The 22500-nt window shown below is 42.1% G+C and overlaps 1 protein-coding gene across 4 annotated transcripts in view; it reads right to left on the bottom strand.

Moving 5' to 3' along the window:
- Positions 1-22500, bottom strand: part of pld1b (phospholipase D1b) — a 109720-nt gene that overhangs the window by 5213 nt on the left and 82007 nt on the right. For 3 of the 4 annotated variants that reach the window (XM_083778475.1, XM_083778473.1, XM_083778474.1), the window contains 14 exons: positions 21039-21120; positions 20043-20153; positions 18044-18229; positions 16708-16918; positions 15153-15242; positions 12269-12397; positions 11589-11707; positions 11023-11136; positions 9500-9610; positions 7095-7183; positions 5446-5559; positions 4904-4953; positions 1402-1536; positions 1-41 (listed from right to left, as the gene is read on the bottom strand). The exon at positions 1-41 is cut by the window's left edge and continues 113 nt beyond it. In XM_083778475.1, coding sequence (XP_083634601.1) covers positions 1-41; positions 1402-1536; positions 4904-4953; positions 5446-5559; positions 7095-7183; positions 9500-9610; positions 11023-11136; positions 11589-11707; positions 12269-12397; positions 15153-15242; positions 16708-16918; positions 18044-18229; positions 20043-20153; positions 21039-21120 — 1582 coding nt within the window. The remainder of the gene's footprint in view (positions 42-1401; positions 1537-4903; positions 4954-5445; positions 5560-7094; positions 7184-9499; positions 9611-11022; positions 11137-11588; positions 11708-12268; positions 12398-15152; positions 15243-16707; positions 16919-18043; positions 18230-20042; positions 20154-21038; positions 21121-22500) is intronic. The other variant, XM_083778476.1, reaches the window with a different exon arrangement.

Raw genomic sequence — 22500 nt, 5'->3', positions numbered from 1 at the left:
TCGCTTTCCCAGCATGCTCCTGTCATTTATGTTGGCAGATCCTGATGTCATGAAAAGAGAAGTGTTTTACTGCGCGTCGAGATGAGATGGATACGGTAGATAGGCCTTTATTGATCCCGCAAGTGAAATTCAGTCGCCATGGCAGTTTACAGCAGTCATAGAAGCGCAAGAACGGATAAGAAAAACACGGCCGATAAGAAAACGGCCAGCCGTGTAACAAAAAGATAAGAAAATTAAACAGATAAGGAGGGCTCAAAGACAGAAAGTAATAGCGTGAGCAAATAGTCTTGCACAGCCGGACATCTCCACCTACCGTGATCTAAATTCAATCAATGAGATAATTAAGAAAAAATATATAAAGCTGTGTCCCAGGACCAATGCATACACTTTAGGGCGGTCCTTTGATTGTATCAGCAGTGGGTGTAGACGGTTTGTTAATGCAGATTGATTTAACCAATATATTAGATAGTACCAGTACCAACCAGAAGAGGGCAGTATGGGATTTGTTTTCGCACCATAAATTGACCAGCTATTTGAATGGAGTGGTTAACTGATGCATGCAAAATGCATCATTTATTTTTAAATGTCTAAACATTTCATGTATTTAAAAATAAGCTGATCTTTGAGGATTAAAACTTTGAATGAAGATTCTATTCCGCTAGTTATTTGCTGTATAATCCTTTCATATAATTAGCCGTCTAAATCCTTTCACATAATTTGCTGTCTAAATCCTTTCATATAATCTGCTGTCTAAATCCTTTCAAATAATTATTTTGCTGTGGCTGAGATGTGTCCTAAATGGTGATGAAGCTATTCAAATGGTAGTCAAATGTAGCGCCTTTATCCAAAGCGCATTACAATGTGGATTACATGCACCCATTCACACACCGATGGCGGGGGAAACCATGCAAGGCACCATCCAACCTGCTCAATGGGAGCAGATCGGGGTTCAGTGTCTTGCCACTTCGACACTAACTCAGGGGGATCCGGGGATCGAATCGGGAACCTTCCGTTTCCCGAGCAGACGCTTTACCTCCTGAGCCACTGCCACCCCTGTTCCATCTTCAGAGGTTCTGTTTATGAGCTGTATTATACTACAAGAAACCCAATGTGCCCCTCTAAGGGATCATAAATGTCCCTAGTCGATAGTTGTAGGGCTGCAACTATCGATTAGTCTTTCTAGAAGTGTTATCACCGTTTGTCATAAAGTGCCATGCAAAAATCGCAAACATACGGTAGCCAATCTACAAACCAACAAAGTTTGTAGAGCTGATACTATTTTGGAAAACCTTTACTACTGAATTTAAAAAAGGAAAAGGGAGTGGAAATATAATTTTATCATAATGGATGAAATCCATCAGTTCACACACCCCTACATGGTACAACAGATGGCCCACGTACCGATGATGACGGTGTTGTCGTCTGCAATGAGCATCTTGCTGTGGACGTAGATGAGCTCCGTCACCAGCTTTCCCTCCAGTTCAGCATGGGTTCTCAGCCCGGCAATGGAGATGTAGTTCATCCACTGGTCTCCCACTGAGACAGAGAGAGAGGTGTGGGTTATCTTATCTCATCTATTATCTCTGTGTGCATGGCCGTCCGTCCGTCCGTCAGTCTCCTATGCACCCTGAGAACGGCCCAATCGATCGACTTCAACTCGGCGTATGGTGGACAATTCTTTTTTATCAATATGATGTCATAGTACTGACATCATAGACTGACCTGGACTCCATATTTAGGCATGGCTGACACAGATCTCTGGATATAAAAGTCACATAGACCGACAGATACAAAGATCTCTATACATAATATTCTTCATGTGCAGTGGCATGCACAGATAGACACTAGGGGGTGCTAGAGCACCCCCTGCCTTTTTGGGAAAAACAATTTTATTTTATTTTATTATTTTGTACACTGTACACTGTACAGTATGTGGACCATGGTGACATTGATCAATTCTTGATAAATATATTAATAATATATAATATCTAATATATTATTTAGGCCCCACAATCTATACATCTCACCGGTTCCACGTGCTGCACAAGGTGCCCTTTTTTCATTTGAGCACCTGCCCCTCTAAATGTCTGTGCACGCCACTGTTTATGTGTTTGTGCTTTACGGAGACTGAGAGTTGGGAGCAGAGAGATATGAAACCTTGGGGTTTTGAGGTACGAAATGAAGCCATGATGTTGTGGTTATGTGAACATATGAATTAGCTGAGGTTCTGCCTCGAGACACGAAAGAACTCAGGTTAAGCGAGAAACAAAGAGAAAGATAGCGAGAGGGAGGGCAGAGGGGTACGAAGAGAGAGCGAGAAAGAGTACTGATAAAATGAGACAAAGAGAGACAATGAAGCACAGGAAGAAGCAGACAATGTTTAGGTTGCGTTCACACAAGGCACGTGCAAAGATGCAAATATCACAGCATATTTCTCGCGTTGTCGCTTCGCAAGTAAATCTGTTGCTCACACGGTCGTTGGCGTCATCGAGCGTGCGTCCGCAGTGACGTGTGTCGGAGGCGCGGCGGCCGGCGGGGGAGATCGAGAAAAAAAACAACAATCCAGCATGTAGCTTTGTAACTTTGCATCTGGAAGTTGAACCCAGCGCAGCTTCAATTTGTAGCTAGAAACGTCGGATACATCTTTGCATCTTCATGTCGTTGGCTTCCATTGACAATGAATGGTAGACTAGACTGTATAGTGCATCTGCCCATGTGAACGCACCATTAGAGCCCTTGCATAACATTGAATTTCGTTTTATTTTATTTTATCATCATTTATTTTGAGGGTTTTCTCTTTTCTTTTACATAGACACAAGGAGTCGGACAACACAATACAAGACACATCACAATACAAGACAGTTACTACTAAAAAATACTAACAACAATGTGTAAAACAACAATGAAGAAACAAAGAAAATAAATGAGAAAAGGAAAAAAAAAATATATATATATATATATATAATTTCCAAGTGGTACAGGGTTGTGAAATGCATGTGTGCAAGTGAAGGTGGGTTCCGTCCTACACAGAATCAACTGCGCTCTTCGATATAATCCAAAAAGGGGGTCCATACCTCTAGTACGAATACATCTGCCTTATTTTGTGTTCCATATTTAAGTCTCTCCAGTGGTAATAGTGACATTATTTGGGTCGTCCACATATGTTGAATTTCGTTTTAACATTTTTCTTTCACTTTTGGGGGCTCTTCCAGCAGCAGCATGTGTGGCAGTAATGGAATAGCAGAGATCCAGTGTAGCAGAGAGACATACTGTATTTAAATGGATTGCCTTGGCCTGTTCATGTTGTAAGAATGAGCTGTGATTTGGTGTGTAGAAAAGCTCGGCTGAAACACTTCAATTCAATTAGCAGATTGACAGCTGATTACGGCTTGGGGGACTCACGTGTCCTGCATGAACTTACGTGATACTTCATAAGCGAGGGATACATTGTGAGAGAAACAGACAGAAAGAGAAATGAGAGAAAATGTGTGCATTTGCCAGACATATCAAACCATTCCAGCCACCACACCTCCCTGCCGAGACTGCATCAAGAAGACCACACCACCAATGACAGAGACAGCCAGCCAGGGTCCACTGTGTAATTCTAAACCAGTTCAGCTATAATGGTTCTTGGTGGTGCTCAGCTGTTATTCAATATGGGTGCTTTCATGTGTGTTTGGGTTCATGTAATTTCTTTGGATGGTGGAGGGTTTGGAGTTCTCATCTCCCTCCGAAGGAAAAGTGGACACACATAAAAGACAGTAGGAAAACTTAAGAGGGAGACCGTGAGAGAGTGACACAGACAGTAGGAAAGTTGAGAGGGAGACAATGTAAGAGGGACAAACAGTATAGGAAAGCTGTGAGATTTAATCGATAGTAGGCAGGCAGCTCTACTTTGTACTGATGAGCAGAGAGTTTCCTGCATGTTCAAGGCCAGAAAACAAAGTGGCTGTCAGCAGCTACACAGAAAACCCAGGGTCACCTTTATTTAGCCACGGCTGATCACCCGCTTCGAATGTTATCAACCTATAATCACCAGTAGGTTACTTATCACTGGAACGCAATCGAGCCAGCAGGCTCGCCTGGAGCCTACTGGCGATTTTTCAAAAATAGCAGACCTACAAGCTTAAGACTTAAGACTGAGGTTAGGGTTAGAGTTAAGGTGCACGTTTTTCAGATTTTTAGCGGCGTTTCTCCATCGGTTTTCCGAAAAACGCGCCCAGTGTGCAACCACCTTTAGGGTTAGTAATAGTCGGACAACGCGTTTCCTAATCACAGTCAGTTTAGGCTCCAGGCGAGCCTGCTGACTCGATTGCTTTCTAGTCAACTAATCAAATGATCAAATCAAATCAAATCAACTAATCAAATAATTCCCGAGTGCGGCACAGCTGCAGCTCACCGCTCCTGGTAACGTGTGTGACAAATCGTATGACTTTAACTTTGACTTAGTGATAATAAGTAACCTACCGATGATTATCGGTTGATTTTCATTCGAATCTGCTAGGCTGATTTGCTGAACACATGACTTTCATGACTAACGACAAGCTCTACTACTCTCTTGAAAAACCTGGAATCCGACAATCTGCTACTGCTGGCTGCCGAGCGCCAAATGTTCTTCAATTGTACAGGCTCATATGGGGCCTCATTCACCGGCCCATATTATGGTTCTTAGGTTTTGAAACGGTGACACTTTGGTCACCAGCTTTAACCCATTCTGACCTGAGATCAGATTCTAAAAGTGTCTTCGATTTTTCAAAAATAGCAGACCTACAAGCTCGTATCGCGCCACTCGGTGGCGCGATATGAGCTTGTAGATCTGCTATTTTTAAATAGCTAAAGCATAACATGATGCTGACACCAAAATGGGTGCCCGGTCAGAATGGGTTAAGTAACTGTAACTTACTTTCTCTCTTCAACTGGGATATGATGGAGCAGTCCCCTCTGATCATAGTCCTACGAAGAGAAATTATTTGTTGAATTAAGTCAACCATTATTTATTCAGTTATTTCATCAGCATCATCTATATCCTGACTGTCATATTTTAACAGATATAATCCTCTATGTGCTACGGTATGTAAGACATGAAGTGCCATTCATAACAATGCAAGCCCTTGTGTGTGTGTGTGTGTGTGTGTGTGTGTGTGTGTGTGTGTGTGTGTGTGTGTGTGTGTGTGTGTGTTCACATAGGGAGGGTTGAAAATTAACTAAATGTTAACACAAACACACCCAGTAAAGAGCTGTTATCTATACTAGGTAAACAGTGCAGCTACATCTTCTTCCTTTTAACTTTAACTTAGAACTCTTCACGCACACGCACACGCACACACACACACACACACACACACACACACACACACACACACACACACACACACACACACACACACACACACACACACACACACACACACACACACACACACACACACACACACACACACACACCTGTAGTTGAAGTGCATGACGGCCTGGATGGCGCTGCCTCCGCCCGTGTTAATGTTTCCCTCGAACCCAGGAAGTAAAGGAGTCACTACGTACACGCGGTACTTCTTCCCTTCCCTGCAGACACAAGTTACGACGAGATGATGTGGTTAGTGCCCTGGTTACAATGTAATGACATGTCTTACAGTGCCCTGGTTACAATGTAATGACATGTCTTACAGTACCCTGGTTACAATGTAATGACATGTCTTACAGTACCCTGGTTACAATGTAATGACATGTCTTACAGTGCCCTGGTTACAATGTAATGACATGTCTTACAGTACCCTGGTTACAATGTAATGACATGTCTTACAGTACCCTGGTTACAATGTAATGACATGTCTTACAGTACCCTGGTTACAATGTAATGACATGTCTTACAGTGCCCTGGTTACAATGTAATGACATGTGGTACAGTACACTGGTTACAATGTAATGACATGTGGTACATTACCCTGGTTACAATGTAATGACATGTGGTACAGTACCCTGGTTACAATGTAATGACATGTGGTACAGTACCCTGGTTACAATGTAATGACATGTGGTACAGTACCCTGGTTACAATGTAATGACATGTCTTACAGTGCCCTGGTTACAATGTAATGACATGTCTTACAAGTACCCTGGTTACAATGTATTGACATGTGGTACAGTACCCTGGTTACAATGTAATGACATGTCTTACAGTGCCCTGGTTACAATGTAATGACATGTCTTACAGTGCCCTGGTTACAATGTAATGACATGTCTTACAGTACCCTGGTTACAATGTAATGACATGTCTTACAGTGCCCTGGTTACAATGTAATGACATGTGGTACAGTACATGTTAGTACCCTGGTTACAATGTAATGACATGTGGTACAGTACATGTTAGTACCCTGGTTACAATGTAATGACATGTGTTACAGTATAATGACATGTGGTTTGGTTCCACATGTGCAAATGGATCAATTAACGCTGGACTAACTGTGTGTGTGTGTGTGTGTGTGTGTGTGTGTGTGTGTGTGTGTGTGTGTGTGTGTGTGTGTGTGTGCAGAGGCTATAGTACTGTATGTGTGTTGTGCTTGTGAATTGTTGTTGTTGTGTAGTTCTTGGGTGCACCACTGTGTGCTTGTCTGTGTGTGTGCGTGTGTGCGTGCGTGTGCGTGTGTGTGTGTGTGTGTGTGTGTGTGTGTGTGTCTGAGTATGCGTGTTTGCTTTAGTCCATCTGATCCATCCCTAAGTCAACATATGTCTCCGTTTACACACTTTCATCTGATAAGCCCCTTGACAACGGAACAAGAGAGTGAGAGACGAGTGGATAGAGAAACAGAGAGAAAGACAGACAGAGTGTTTGCCTTAAAAAGTCAGATATTAAAATACCTCGTGTACCTGTCCAAGTCAAACAACCTCAGATGACTCGGACGACTTTACGACTTGAGAAAATATTAGTCATTTAGGAAACATTCTGAATCGAACAGGAATGCATCCATCAATGTCAACGCTTTGTGTGTGTGTGTGTGTTCCTCATGTACTTCCCTCATAAATCATTAAAAGATAAGGCAGAGTAAACAGTGCAGTTCTTTGACAACACTGTACATTTACAGAGTGTGTGCGCGCTGTACCTGAATGCTCTGATGATGCGTTCGGCTATAGTGTCTCCTATCTTGTTGAAGACGTGTCTGTTGTCTGCACAGCTGATGAAAAACTGATTCTGAAGGAGGAAAACACACGAAAACACACATAATTAATAATGACCCATGCTGAGGTAGCTGTGTATTAAAGTCTTAATCTCAAACTAATAGTTGTAATAATATCAAATACTCCCAAGTGAAATATAAAGATAAAAACATCTGACTTTATTATTATGGATTTGGGTTCGTTTTTATTATATATTTTTTTAATATTTATTATTTTATCCCGCGATTTTGTAACCCATTTTTCACCCCTGTGTCAATTATCCAATGTGATCCTGGGGTCTACACACCCTCCGCCAACCTGGGGAGAGCAACGGACTTCAACTCATGCTTCCTTCATGCATGAGTGCAGTGCAGGTGTAAAGTCGCTCCTTTACACCTGACAGGGAGGAGTTTCCCTGGTTGGATGTACAGTTCAGTTCAGTTCAGTTCAGTTTATTTTCGGAAGGAGGACATACATTCATACATTGCACACAGTTTCCATCTTTTTTTTTCTTTTTTTTTTAAATTATTATTATTTATTTTTTCATAGTGTCCATAGGTCATGTCCTGTCCGTTCCGAAAAAGGGTTAGGGAGAAGCCATAGGCTTGTCGGGCCCTACCCCTGGAGTCCATTTGTGCACGTGTAGCAGACCGTGCCTGCTTAGTGCTTACACAGTGCATACATACATTCATGCTGTCCTTATGTATGTACATTTATCTACACACATTCATATATATATATATATGTACATATATACATAAATATATATATATATATATATACACATACATATATACTAATAACAACTGTAAATAATAATAATGACAGTAGCAACAATAACAACAATGATAATAATGGTATAATATATATATAATATATAACACACAAGCAACATATAATAATATATTATATATACATATGTGGTGTGGTTTACCAATAGTGGTCCACTCATAATATGTGATATGGTTTGACTATGTTTATATATTTCATAATGTATGGTATAGTATAGTAATAAGAATATATAATTATACAGTACAGTACGTCATAGTTCCCTTTTTGTAATGCCATTAGTACTCTTCGCTTCTGTATTTATCGAAGATAGTTTTTTTGACTCTAGTCTTGAATTGGTTTATGTTTCCACAGTGCTTTAGTTCATCCTCCAGCTCATTCCACAGTGTGACTCCGTAAGATGAGATGCTCCTTGTTTTTAAGTTTGTGCGCATCACAGGTTTCTTGAAGTTCAGTGGTCCTCTAAGGTTGTATCCTCCTTCCTTATCTAGAAATTTGTCCTGTACATTTACCGGTAATTGTTTGTATCTTGCTTTGTACATGATTTGAAGAATTTTTACCTTGACCATATCTGTGAACTTCAGGAGGTGTGATTGTATGAATAGTGGGTGTGTGTGGTCCCGGTATCCTGCATTGTTTATTACTCTGAGTGCTCTCTTTTGTAATATAATTAGTGGATTTATGGTTGATTGGAAGGTGTTTCCCCATACCTCAGAGCAGTAGTTTATGTAAGGTAGGATCATTGCGCAGTACAGCGTGTGCAATGAGCTGGGGTTGAGAAGGTGCTTTGCCCTATTTATAACCGAGATGCTCTTTGCCATCTTGTTCCCCACATATTTTATATGGGGTCTCCAGCAGAGCCTATGGTCTAGGATCACTCCCAAGAATTTGTTTTCATAAACTCTTTCTATTTTATTATTATCTATAGTCAGCTGGATATCCATTGGTATTTGGCGGTTTCCGAATACCATATATTTTGTTTTACTTAAGTTTAAGGATAATTTATTTCTATCAAACCAGAGTTTGTATTTATTCATTTCTGTTGTTAAGACCATCATGAGCTGCTGAATGTCCTCCCCTGCGCAGAACATGTTCGTATCATCGGCAAATAGTACACACTTCAGTGCACTAGACACAGAGCAAAGATCATTGATATATAAATTGAATAGTTTGGGACCCAGTACGGACCCCTGAGGGACTCCACACATTATTTTCATACTACTGGAATTACGGTCTCCTAGTTGAACAGTTTGTTCTCTGTCTTTTATGTAGCTTTCAAGCCATTTTGACACAACACCTCTGATGCCATACTTTGACATTTTCCTTATAAGGATATTATGATCAATTGTGTCAAATGCTTTTTTAAGGTCTACAAAGACTCCGACTGTGTACAACTTTTTATCTATGTTTTTTATTATCTCTTCAGTTAGTTCAATCAGTGCCATTGCAGGCGATGTAGCACGTGGAAGGAACACGTTATTCCAAATAGTTCCTTTCAACATTTCAACATCTGACTTTAGAACATCAGTGTGCAGTGCTTGCATGTTGCATGTAGCCGTACCTCTATGTAGATGAAGTGCTGGCTGTTTTTGATGACATCAACATAGGCGTTGTGGATGGACTCCTCGTGGTACTTTATACCTGCTGACCAGTCACAGGACGAACGCAGGATCTAGAGAGAGAGTGAGAGACAGACAGAATGAATGATTAATGCTTACACTTTTTACGTTAGTTTGTACATTTATATGCCAGCCTGCATGTGTGTTGGTCACATTCAGTACATCTTTTACACGACATGGTAGAATGTCTGATTCTTATCAGTCAATTTCTGAATTCAGCGTTCTGTTACATTTCAATAATGACCACTGAACTCAATAACTGCATGTCTAATCAAAGACTCTTCTAGGCCATCTGGGGCCCGTTTCACGAAACTTGGATTAGAGATTAAACCAGGATTTAACAGATATCCTGGCGTAATATATCCTGGATCAGCGATTAACCAGGTTCATGAAAGCTGGTTGATCTTGCCAGCAGAGGCGTTACTAGCGCGACGCAGACAACGCGACTGTGTGGGGGCCCAGAGGCAAGGGGGGCACACGGCCACCCACCCGTGCCGTCTGTAAAATAAAATTATAAACACATAATGAGATGCAATGACAGTTGACAAGCCGCGGTCCCAGGCTGTAGGCTAATAACGTGAAGGAAGTGAGAGATTGTGCAGTGGGCTTTCCCAGTCTGGAGTCCCGACAGCCAGGTACGTTCACAAATCACAACTACAACTGTACAGTGTCAGTGCCCCGCTGTTTATAAACCAACACGCAGTTTGGGCTTGTTTTTATAGGCCGCAGCTGTTGCTCTGATTACAATCGCGACAGGTACCGTCAGAACTGCTGTACAGTGCCCCCGCTACGCTGTTTATAAGACAAAAACAGTCCGTTCAATTCGGTTTCATGAAAGCAATGCCACACTAGTTACCATGGAAACTAATGCTGTGGATTTAGCCTGCTCCGGACCAGGCTAACAGCCAGGTTTAAACTAATCCTGATGTCTTTACTGTTCATTAAGCACTGCAGCCAAGCTGATAACAAACCAATGATATTTGTTTTGATGTGTTTATGTTGCCTTATTTTTATCGGTCTGCATTAAAGGACCAATTTAAGCACTATATACAAAATCAAAGAACCAAAATATATAGCCGGCTGCACAACCTCATCATGACAGCCATGTAAACAAACACACAATGTCATTTACAGCTACTAAACAGTACAACGAATAATGTTTTTGAAAACATTTGAGGCGAGAAATGGACAATGCAATAACAGAATATTGAGTCATCATGTTTGATCAACACTTCCTATCTGCGTTTCCCCAGCAGACTGCGTTGCACTGGATCCACCTGGCTGGCATAAATTAACTCATTACCGATAAAGACCCCGCTTCATGTCGGGGACTAACCACCCTGTCAGGGTTTACATCGCAATAATGCCAGCTCCCCGTCGATTATCCCCTGCATACAGTATAGCCAACATGTTATACGACTACTAGTAGTCGTTTGTTCTACACAGACTGCGGGGCTCATCATACCTGGACTTTGGCTTGCGTACAGTTGGGGACTTGGTATGGCAGCTCTCCAGCAGTGGTGTGGGACTTGGGCAGCAGGTAGGGGTAAGACAGAGAGCGGTACTTGGGTTTCATTATCTGGTGGTTGAAAAGACAGAACACAGGGTGTGAAAATAATTACACTGTTCATTTTGCGGTGCACTTTGACAAAACTGATTTCCCGTGGTGTATCGCGCTACTGGTTGACACAACCGTTTATTAGTTCTGTCCGGCTAACAATGTGAATTACTGACTTAGAAAGGATTGCTCTGTCAGACTGTCATACAACTTCCTAATCTGTGTTCTTGGTATCTATATTAAATAGAAAATGTCGTTCTATTGTGTTGTGTTGAATAACGGAATAAACGTCATATAATGACAATTATACATAGCCGAATTGGAAAGCCCTTCACAGGGCCAGCACATACAGGAGACTGTCTAAAACATAACAAATATCAGCATAATGTGGAAGACTTTCATTATTAGATCTATGGCTCGTTCATTTTGGATCTTAGTTCACTGTTTGACAAAACCAGGGTTTGACCCCTGACCTTTGTGAAGTTCCATCGCTGGATGAAGTGTCTGGCCACATCCCGCGCCGCCTTCCCATGAACCACTGAGGAGATGTCATGCCAAGGCATTCTGGGAGTTGTATGCCTGTCGATAAAATCTGCAATGACAGGACAACAAAAATAGCCGATTTGCGTAGGACAAAAATAGCCGATTTGCTCGTCCACATATGGGAATCAATGGGAATTTAATGTTTGTGTATAAGACGGAAATCAACACTATAGCTAAATATAGGAGGGGCTAGCGCCCTTTAACCCATTTTGGGGCGGGAACCCCTTTTGGTGTTAGCATTATGTTATGCTTTAGCTATTGAAAAATAGCAGATCTACAAGCTCATAGCGCGCCACCGAGTGGCGCGCTACGAGCTTGTAGGTCTGCTATTTTTGAAAAATCGAAGAACGACTGACATAGAAACATAGCTTTTTCAGAAAACTGTCAGAATGTAAAAGACATTTTTAGAATCTGATCTCAGGTCAAAATGGGTTAAAAAAAAAGGATGAATAGAGACAGATATAGAGAGACTCTCTATATAATGTCCCTATTCAACTCTTCATCTTTCTTTCACTTCATTTTCAAGAATGTAGACAGAGAAAGTGACAGGACAGACAGACAGAGGCACATGGAGAGAGAGGGGGGGGGGGGGACTATCCTCATTCCTCACCATCGAAGGGTTTGTCCAGTTGTATCCAGTCTTTGTGGACAAAGTTGCAGTAATCCTTCCCGTGCCAGAACCGTGTGTCCCCAACCAGCTCTCCAACTCCAGTGTGTAGACTACGTAGAGAGCCACCCCCTAACACACACACACACACACACACACACACACACACACACACACACACACACACACACACACACACACACACACACACACACACACACACACACACACACACACACACACACACACACACACACACACACTTAGTTAATTGTGGCAGTTAAATGTAGTAAAACAACTATAAGCATCATCTCAAAGAGACAGCATACTGTGCAGTTGGAAAATGCATGTTTCAAGTGTCATGCACACAACGAGCAGTAGGGGGAAGACCACGGCAAAACAAGAGTGCAAAGGGTTCCAGGCAGTGCATACTCTGTAACTTTTAAAACATCACCAAAATGACTTAAGACTTGATGATTGAGAGCAGACAGAATTCAGGCAGGTGAATCGACAGGTGCGCTGTAAGACCAGTTTCTCCAGACATAGTTCTTCATGATAACACAGCTGCTGGCCTGTACTACGTACATACTGTATCGTAGTAATAGTGGTGATGTAGAGTCAATTTTATTTATATAGCACAGAGAGCCCACAAAGTGCTTTAAGAGTAGTATTAAAAAACAGCCGTAAGCAGTCAAACAATTTAAAGCAACAGAAAACAATCTGTACAATTAAAAACAAGACCGCTGACACACTACTGATCCCCCGGGCTGGGGAAATTCAGGCGCCAGAGACGGCACAGCAGTGAAGCTTACAGATTGGGTGGCCAACAGCAGTGCTTGATTATTTGTAGTGTGTTATATAATCTTTAACCCTTCACACACCCACACACGGGTGCACGTAAACACACCCATCTCGGGGCTAGTCTCCAGACCTCCTGTTGGTGTATGTCTAATTGTCTATACTTACACAAGTGTGTGTGTGTGTGTGTGTGTGTGTGTGTGTGTGTGTGTGTGTGTGTGTGTGTGTGTGTGTGTGTGGAGTGAAGGACCTTGATTACAAGTTACAGGAAATTGATTGTGAAAAACAGCAGGGCCCTCTGTGGTCTTTGGGAGCAACAATAAACTGTCCTAAAATAGAGAAGATAAAACCTGAAACCAAACCTTTTTTTTCCTTCCTCCTTTTCAACTGAGAACCAACTGAAATCAAGTTGCATCACATGCAAGAGGTTTCACGTAATTTCAGATTTAAACAGCCTCAGTGAGACGACACCACGCGTCCTGTGGCGGAATACAACCCCACGGAACACACAAAGTACAACGCTGTGGTTGTCACAGGAAGCCACCAGAGGCTCAACTGACTACAATGTCACAAGCGTTACAATGTCAACCGTTAGTGTCTGAACCCTGGGGTCCATAATGGGCTTCCAGCGGGTCCCCAGCCCAAATAAGTGTTTTATACTGTAATAAGAACCTGAAAAGATGTCCTCACCAGAGATAATCCAGATCGCACCCTCACCAGACAATGCCTTAAGGAGGGCGCTGCCCATTAGTCCAACAGGCCATTTTGTCCAATAATAGTCCATTAGTGAGACAAATGTTAGGTTAATGTGAGGTTGGATGGATGGGTTAGTTATAGGTTAATGTGAGGTTGGATGGATGGGTTAGTTATAACGGGGGTTGTCGGATCAATGGTTCTTTGGAACAAGGAGCTGAAGGACTAATGGCATGGACAGCACCGTAGGCCAAGAGTGTCTGGCTCACTTGGACTACAGGTCAGATTGGACAAAGTGATCACCACTAACCTAGAGATGGACTACATCCTTTCATACACCACAATGTATCAAAGTATAACGTCAACATATTTCTGACCTAATGAAAGTCAATTTGAGGGTCTGTGTCATCATGACAAAGTTTGAAAACCCCAGGTAGAATTCCTGTAATTTGGGCAATTACAGTAATTTGCTAGGCTATTTGCTATGACCAAGTTGTGAGTTTTAAAACATGCAGGAGTAATGCAGGTCACACCTGTGCAATTCAACAGAACTGCACGCAGCGTGATGACTGAGAATGCATGAATCAGTCCAAATCACATAAACCACCAGCAGATTATGCAGGAAAGACACTCGTATGTTTGCACTTTGCAGGCAGACAGACCAGCTGACACAACTAGGGCTGCAACTATCGATTATTTTATTAGCAATTATTCTATCATTTACTTTTTCCATGAATCAAATACTCAAGGTACACATTTTGTCATTATGTTTTATTACTAGATTTCTTCATTACTAGATAGCTTTTTATTACTACATTTTCAAGATTTACTATACAGTAGCGTAGAGAGCACTAGGTCACGCAAAGCTTGGCTAATAAAATCCGCTTTTATAACATTTTGTTTCACCACGTAACGTCACATTCCAGATGTCACGTTTGTGACCCAATTCGGCCAATCAAATCACCGGGGATGTTATGTTTGCCCAGAAATGTGACATCCGTTTGTGACGCGCCCACATCACAATTAAAATAGCATAATTGTCATGTTGATTGTGCATCAATGATTCAACCCGATTAGTCAGATGAATCACCTATAAGCCCTATTTTATACTTTACAAAACAGCCGATCAAAAAATGGTGAGCTTGTTGATCGGCTATGTCTGGCATTTTTGATTAGTTCGATTAACTGTTGCACCCCTAGACACAACTTGACCTTTCTCCCTCTGGGTCCACAGAGGTCATATGAAGGCCACACAGGGTGTCACGTTACAACGAGCCAAAAAGGTCATATCACTCAGCTGAGGTAAAAAAAACACTGCAAAGCATGCTGGGAGATGGAGTCTGACAACAGAGCGATGTCGAGGCCATCCATCGCCCAATCAGCAGCCTGGACTCACCAGTCCGAGACTGGAGATGGGCTGTTTTCAGCACTTCCAGCCTAATGGGTATGAGATCGTGTTGGCTGGTGACGCTGTTGTTGGACCAATCTAAACAGAGTATACGTTCATACTGTACATTTAAACTAGTATACACTCATACTGTATGTATGTACATTTAAACTAGTATACCTTAATAACCACACGTCACATCCAGCCAGCTTTTATCCATTGTGTAAATGTGTCATCTTAACTAAAAGTAACAAAAAAAAAAGAAAAATGAGTTGAATGAAATAAAAATTATAACCAACTAAAACAGTTTTGTGCTTATACAAAACCAACCATGACTAAAATCATAAGAGGCCTTACTTTCATCTTCGTCTTTGTGTCATGCGCGCACTTTAGATTAGTTCTGTTGGATATGAAATCTTGTATTCTAATATTCTATCTGTGTGAGTTTTAAGCTCTGTTGTCAAAAATGGGCAAACACCTTAAACATTTTGAATGTCTGCCTGTGCCCCGCCACATAATAGAAAACTAACATTTTGCATGTCTGCCCTGACTACCACTTACTGGTAATACAAAACACTAAAACTAATGAGAAAATAAACTACATCTAAAACCTTTCCCAAAACATCTGAACTAAATAAAACTAGAAAAACCATGAAAAAAAACGAATCAAAAGTAAATTTTAACAAAAAGTTAAAAACGCAATAAAGAAAAATGCTATAACAACCTTGTGTCTCAGATGAGAGAATGTGCCTATGGTGTTGATTTGTATGGATATTGTGTGCGTTGTGCAAATGATTTGACTTACCAGCAAAACATATACTGTACTTGGCAGGAGGGAAGGCCAGCCTTTCTCTGGCGAAATCTGTCTGCCAGAGATTAATGTGATGTTTACCCAGCTAACGATGACCAGTGTTGAGCAAACAAGAGACGTTTACAAAAGGTGCACAGAGTTTGCCAACATGTGAGTTTCTCTCTATCGAGTAACGCATATAGATGAATCCATGGAGCAGTGCCCTGTGGGTCAGGTGTAGCTACGTAATCAGTGCTGAGGTGTACAGCTGCACTTAATGGTACACCTCAGTAATGGCCCAGGGCACCCCTACTCCGTGGATTTGTTTATATACTTTAGTGTATACACTATCCATACAGTATATACAGTATATGATCTCAATTGGTGAAACACTGAGCGATAAGCAAACATAGGTTAGCAATGGTCCAGTACCCATTATGTGTGTGTGTGTGTGTGTGTGTGTGTGTGTGTGTGTGTGTGTGTGTGTGTGTGTGTGTGTGTGTACTTGTATTACTATACTTGTGAGGGCCACAAGAGAAATGGTAGTTGTTCAAACAGATTTGGGGTTATGCTGATGTATACTCACATCAGTCAGTCAGTCAGTTAGTTAAAAATGGCAAAGAATTGTAGAAATGGCATTCATAAAATTGGTATTGTAAAGTGTTGTGATGTCCTCACAAGTATAGTAATGAAAACATAAAAAGTGTGCTTGTGTGTGTGTGTGGGGTGGGGGGGGACATGTGTGGGCAGGCCTACAGTACATTTTGCACTCACTCTCTGCGGCGTTGTCCACGCTGTCAGCATGAGCCAGGCCGTGTTTCTGCAGGTGTCTCTTGATGCTGAACTTCCTCCTCGCCCTCCCCTGACCTTTCAACCTGGGCTGGTCCGCCGAGTCCGTCACCGTGGAGATGGGCTTCCCGTTGCTCTGGGCAGGCGCCGAGCCGTTGGAGGGAGCGGCGGCCATGTTGGATGACGTCGCTTCAGCCTGGTTCAGACACGCTTCATTATTACCTCTCTGTGACTTCACCATGATGAAGCAGGGACCCCCCCACTACATATTGTATACAATTATGCTGACCTGAGATCAGATTCATACGAGGTTTCCGCCGGACACACACTGGTCTGATGATCTGATTCTGACCTGAGATCAGATTCTAGAAATGTCAGTCGCTCTTCGATTTTTCAAAAATAGCAGACCTACAAGCTCGTATCGCGCCACTCGGTGGCGCGATATGAGCTTGTAGATCTGCTATTTTTAAATAGCTAAAGCATAACATGATGCTGACACCAAAATGGGTGCCCGGTCAGAATGGGTAAAGCTGTTTCTCTATATCTACTGCTTCTTTCTCTGCCTCTCTCTCGCTGCGTTCACAATGGCAGCTACAATAAGCTCACAGAGAAGATTGTGTGCACATCTCAATGCCTATATTTAGGCCAGGTGCTGGATGTCAGGCATCAAGGCAAAACATCAAGGAAGAGAAAGAACATCCGCACACTAGTTTCTAGAGCTCAGAGACTTACTTTATTTAGAGGCAACACATTGCAACGTTTCCACGTTTCTTCATCAGTGCGGATGTTCTTTCTTTCTCTTCTTTGATGTTTAGCTACAATAAGCTACCATTCATTTTCAATGGAAGCCAGCGACAGGAAGATTAACCTATTAGGCCTATTCTGGGGCTAATATTCGGTGAAGACGGCCGATCTACAAGCTCACCCCGTGTCGCAAACTTGTACATCGGCTACATTTCGCCATTGGGAATCCGGTCAAGTTGTAGATCGTCTATTTTCCAGGGTTTAAGTGTTTAAGTAGATGGAGAAACAAGTAGATAAGCTAAGGCAGATAAGACGGTGTAGATGTCCTCTTCCGCAGTACGCACATTGGACTCTCTACCAGTGTCAATCGGTTCAACTTGGTGTGTGTGCGTATGTGAATACTATAGTATAGTAGTATAATAGAATTTGAGAAATAGACATTGTGAGGAACGGTTTCTTGGGGGTTTCTGGGCATCGCAGCACAAATGTGTACTGTAGGTCCTCACAAGTATAACAATAGAAGTGTGTGTGTGTGTGTGTGTGTGTGTGTGTGTGTGTGTGTGTGTGTGTAAGAGACCTGCTCTAGGGCCACTGAACGCGTCACGCTCCCGACGTCAATCAGCCGGTGCTCCCTGTCGTCCCAGCGACCGTAGGCCAGGTCGATCCCGCCCACGAAGCCCACCGATTGGTCGATGACAATGATCTTCTCGTGATGCGCCCACAGGTAGACGGACGAGGACACGTGGTCAGGGTGGCGCATGACCTGAGATTTAAGTTGCATTAAAATGCCATATTATATACACATTCTAATACACACATACAATAGGCTTTAACATTCACACACAGTTATAAGACTTTAAACTAGAGCTGGGACTCGATTAAAAAAACGTATCTAATTAATCAGAGGCTTTGCGATTAATTAATCTAGATTAATCGCATTTTAATCGCATATCAATATTCAACCCGAGAACAGCGAGAAACCTTTTTTTTTAATGTTTTTTGGTATCCCAGTGAATCAACGAATAGTGACTACAGGATACCACTCATTTTCAACATTTTACTGTCATTAATATACCTGTTGTGGAAATAATAATAAAAAGTCACCCCATTCTGTGTTGCCTAGAACTGGAGGTCTGAAAAAAAATTAGTAACTAAAATAGTAAATTAGTATTTTTTTTATTATTTCCAGTTTTCAGTACTATAGAAAAGCGCCCAGTGAGAAACGTTCCGCGGTGAAAAAAAAGGTGTGATTAATTTATCTGTAGTTAATTAATCTAAATTAATCGCAATTAGTCCCGGCCCTACTTTAAACACATACTACAGTACACACACACACACACACACACACACACACACACACACACACACACACACACACACACACACACACACACACACACACTAAGGCTGTCCCCAAACATTCAAGGTTCGAATGTTCGCTCGTTAGGGTTGGCACTCGAATCTTAATTAATGGGTTTGAACCATTCGTCTTTTTTATTTTAATTTTTTTATAAAAATAAATATATATATATTTTTTTTATTTTTATTAACTCGAAAATATATCTCGGCGAGAATGTGATACGATTTTGATATGTCAAAAAAAGTAAGTTTCTAGTGCATTCCTGTCAGAAGTTATGTCTATCTCCCTTGTTGTACTGTCCCTCTCCTTGACCAACAAGCCAATCACACAACAGACAAAATGATTTTCCTTCTCTTATTCGCACTGCTTGCGTTCCCTTATCTGACTCTGCCTCAGTCAGGTTTACACACACACACACACACACACACACACGATACAGAAAGACAACGGGCGCAAGCCTTTGATATGAGCAGCACGTGCTCTCATCGCGGCACGCACGCAAACACACACACACACACACACACACACACACACACACACACACACACACACACAGAGAGACGACTTTACGATGATCCCCGTTCCAATGCGTTGTGGTGAAAAGGGTAGATCGCTCACCGTTTGGGGGCCGCGGTGCGAAGCCCCCAAACGGTGAGCGATCTACCCATTGCTCGAGCGAGGGAACCACAAATTCACGATACAGAAAGACAACGGGCGCGAGCCTACATTGATGTGAGCAGCATGTGCTCTCACAATTTGAGAAAAAGGTTAGTTATCTCTCTCTCTCTCTCTGCGCTGTGTTGCACTGCCCTCGACAGAACCGAAAGTGCTATATACTTACAGTAGGCCTACAGCAGTGCAGAACCGAGAGAGTGGATGTAAACTGCGCAGCTTTTATGATCACACACACACGCACAGAAAATAATTCGTCCCTGTGTGTGTGTGTGTGTGTGTGTTGAGAGAGACGAGAGAGATTGATAAAGAGCGGGGGAGACGCGCTGTGCGCTCTGATCGAGACGGTTATTTTTTTAATTAATTAGAAACAAATGGTCCGAATGTTCACTCGAAAATTCCTGCCGAAGTTCGAGTCCTAAAATAAGGGTTAGGGTACAGCCTTAACACACACACACACACACACACACACACACACACACACACACACACACACACACACACACACACACACACACACACACACACACACACACACACACACCTTGATGTTAGGGTGTAGCTGGTGCAGTGTTCTCTTGCTGTATTCAGAGTTGATTCCCAGCGCTAACTCCACCTCCTTGTAGAGCATCACGAAGATGCGCACGCCTTGTTGCTGTGTAAAAACAACATGAAGATCATGTTATTATTATAATAATTTGTACTCCTCAGTGTAGCATTTACCGTGAAAAAGACCAGACCTACTAGGTATAAGTATGCCTAAAATCATATTTACAAAACGTTTCAAATGGAGAAAAAAAAACAAAAATCATGCAAGGGGAACTTTCTCAGGACTTCATGGGCAAAGAAAATCCACTTCAAAATCTCAAAATCGGTCAGAAAGACCGCTTCGACGTGCTAGTGTTAAAGGCCAATGGTATACAACCACCTTAAAGTGTATGCATGCAATCATTATGAATGTCTGCACTGCCACCGTCTGCGCCGAGTGTGATCTCAGTCTAGCCTGAGATTTAGAGTAGACTCTCGTAGATGTATTTGATGGATTTGACATTTTCCCCTCCCCCTGTGGACCTGGGAGAGACTGAGAGGCTGAGCCCCTGCAACTCTGAACATGTACGTACAAATGCAAACTATACCGTATAAGGTGCTTATCCTGATGCCCCCAAATGAGATGCTGCCGGTGTACTTGTGCAATGTATTCGTCTGTAGGTTTCAATAAAGAAGTGATTTAATCCCATAAGTGGCCACATTTATTTACTTGTTTACTTCCGGTTTACATTGAGCTCTTTCACCGGATGCGCCCCCTCACTACCCCCCCATTGGGAACTTCCGACAGAATCGGCCACACGACTACGTGTGCCGCAAGAATGCCGAAATCGAGAAGCAAAGGCTGCTGAAGGAGCGCTAAAACGAGTGCAACGAGCCGGTGAAGCGTCAAATTTCCGCGCTGCACCCCCAAAGGATTTGACTAATTGAACAGACCAATGACAGAGGGTTTTACTAATTGAACAGACCAATGGCAGAGGGTTTTACTGCTCACCGCTTTACGCTTCAGAAGACAGTCCAGGCGCCAGCGGTTGCCCTCGACAACGGGCCTTTTGAGGAAGATCTCGGGGCTTAGCCTGTGAGGAAACATGAACGAACACACACACACACACACACAATATACAGTTATAATGTACAGTATAAAAATGAGTTGAGATCCCTCTCACACATACACAAACACAGTCAAGTGCGCGCGCACACACAAAACCAGACAGAGCCAGACATACACACTGCACACTTGCATCCATTTGTGTCGATTATCAAAGAACACACTTAACCACTTTCACCTTTACATTAAAAAAACACAGACACACTTAACCACTTTCACCTTTACATTAAAAAAACACAGACACACTTAACCACTTTCACCTTTACATTAAAAAAACACAGACACACTTAACCACTTTCACCTTTACATTAAAAAAACACAGACACACTTAACCACTTTCACCTTTACATTCCAAAACCACAGACACACTTAACCACTTTCACCTTTACATTCCAAAACCACAGACACACTTAACCACTTTCACCTTTACATTCCTAAACCACAGACACACTTTCACCTTTACATTCCAAAACCACAGACACACTTTCACCTTTACGTTCCAAAACCACAGACACACTTAACCACTTTCACCTTTACATTCCAAAACCACAGACACACTTAACCACTTTCACCTTTACATTCCAAAACCACAGACACACTTAGCCACTTTCACCTTTACATTCCAAAACCACAGACACACTTAACCACTTTCACATTTACATTCCAAAAACCACAGACACACTTAACCACTTTCACATTCCAAAACCACAGACACACTTAACCACTTTCACCTTTACGTTCCAAAACCACAGACACACTTAACCACTTTCACCTTTACGTTCCAAAACCACAGACACACTTAACCACTTTCACCTTTACATTAAAAAAACACAGACACACTTAACCACTTTCACCTTTACGTTCCAAAACCACAGACACACTTAACCACTTTCACCTTTACATTCCAAAACCACAGACACACTTAACCACTTTCACCTTTACGTTCCAAAACCACAGACACACTTAACCACTTTCACATTCCAAAACCACAGACACACGTAACCAGTTTCACCTTTACGTTCCAAAACCACAGACACACTTAACCACTTTCACATTCCAAAACCACAGACACACTTAACCACTTCCACTTTTACATTCCAAAACCACAGACACACTTAGCCACTTTCACCTTTACGTTCCAAAACCACAGACACACTTTCACCTTTACATTCCAAAACCACAGACACACTTAACAACTTTCACCTTTACGTTCCAAAAACCACAGACACACTTAACCACTTTCACATTCCAAAACCACAGACACACTTAACCACTTCCACCTTTACATTCCAAAACCACAGACACACTTAGCCACTTTCACCTTTACATTCCAAAACCACAGACACAC

This window comes from Protomyctophum parallelum (assembly GCF_964188405.1).
Source record: "Protomyctophum parallelum genome assembly, chromosome: 12".
NCBI classification, from domain to species: Eukaryota; Metazoa; Chordata; class Actinopteri; order Myctophiformes; family Myctophidae; genus Protomyctophum; species Protomyctophum parallelum.
The sequence above is the reverse complement of the archived record's forward strand: the minus strand, read 5'-3'. Positions and strand labels throughout refer to the sequence as shown.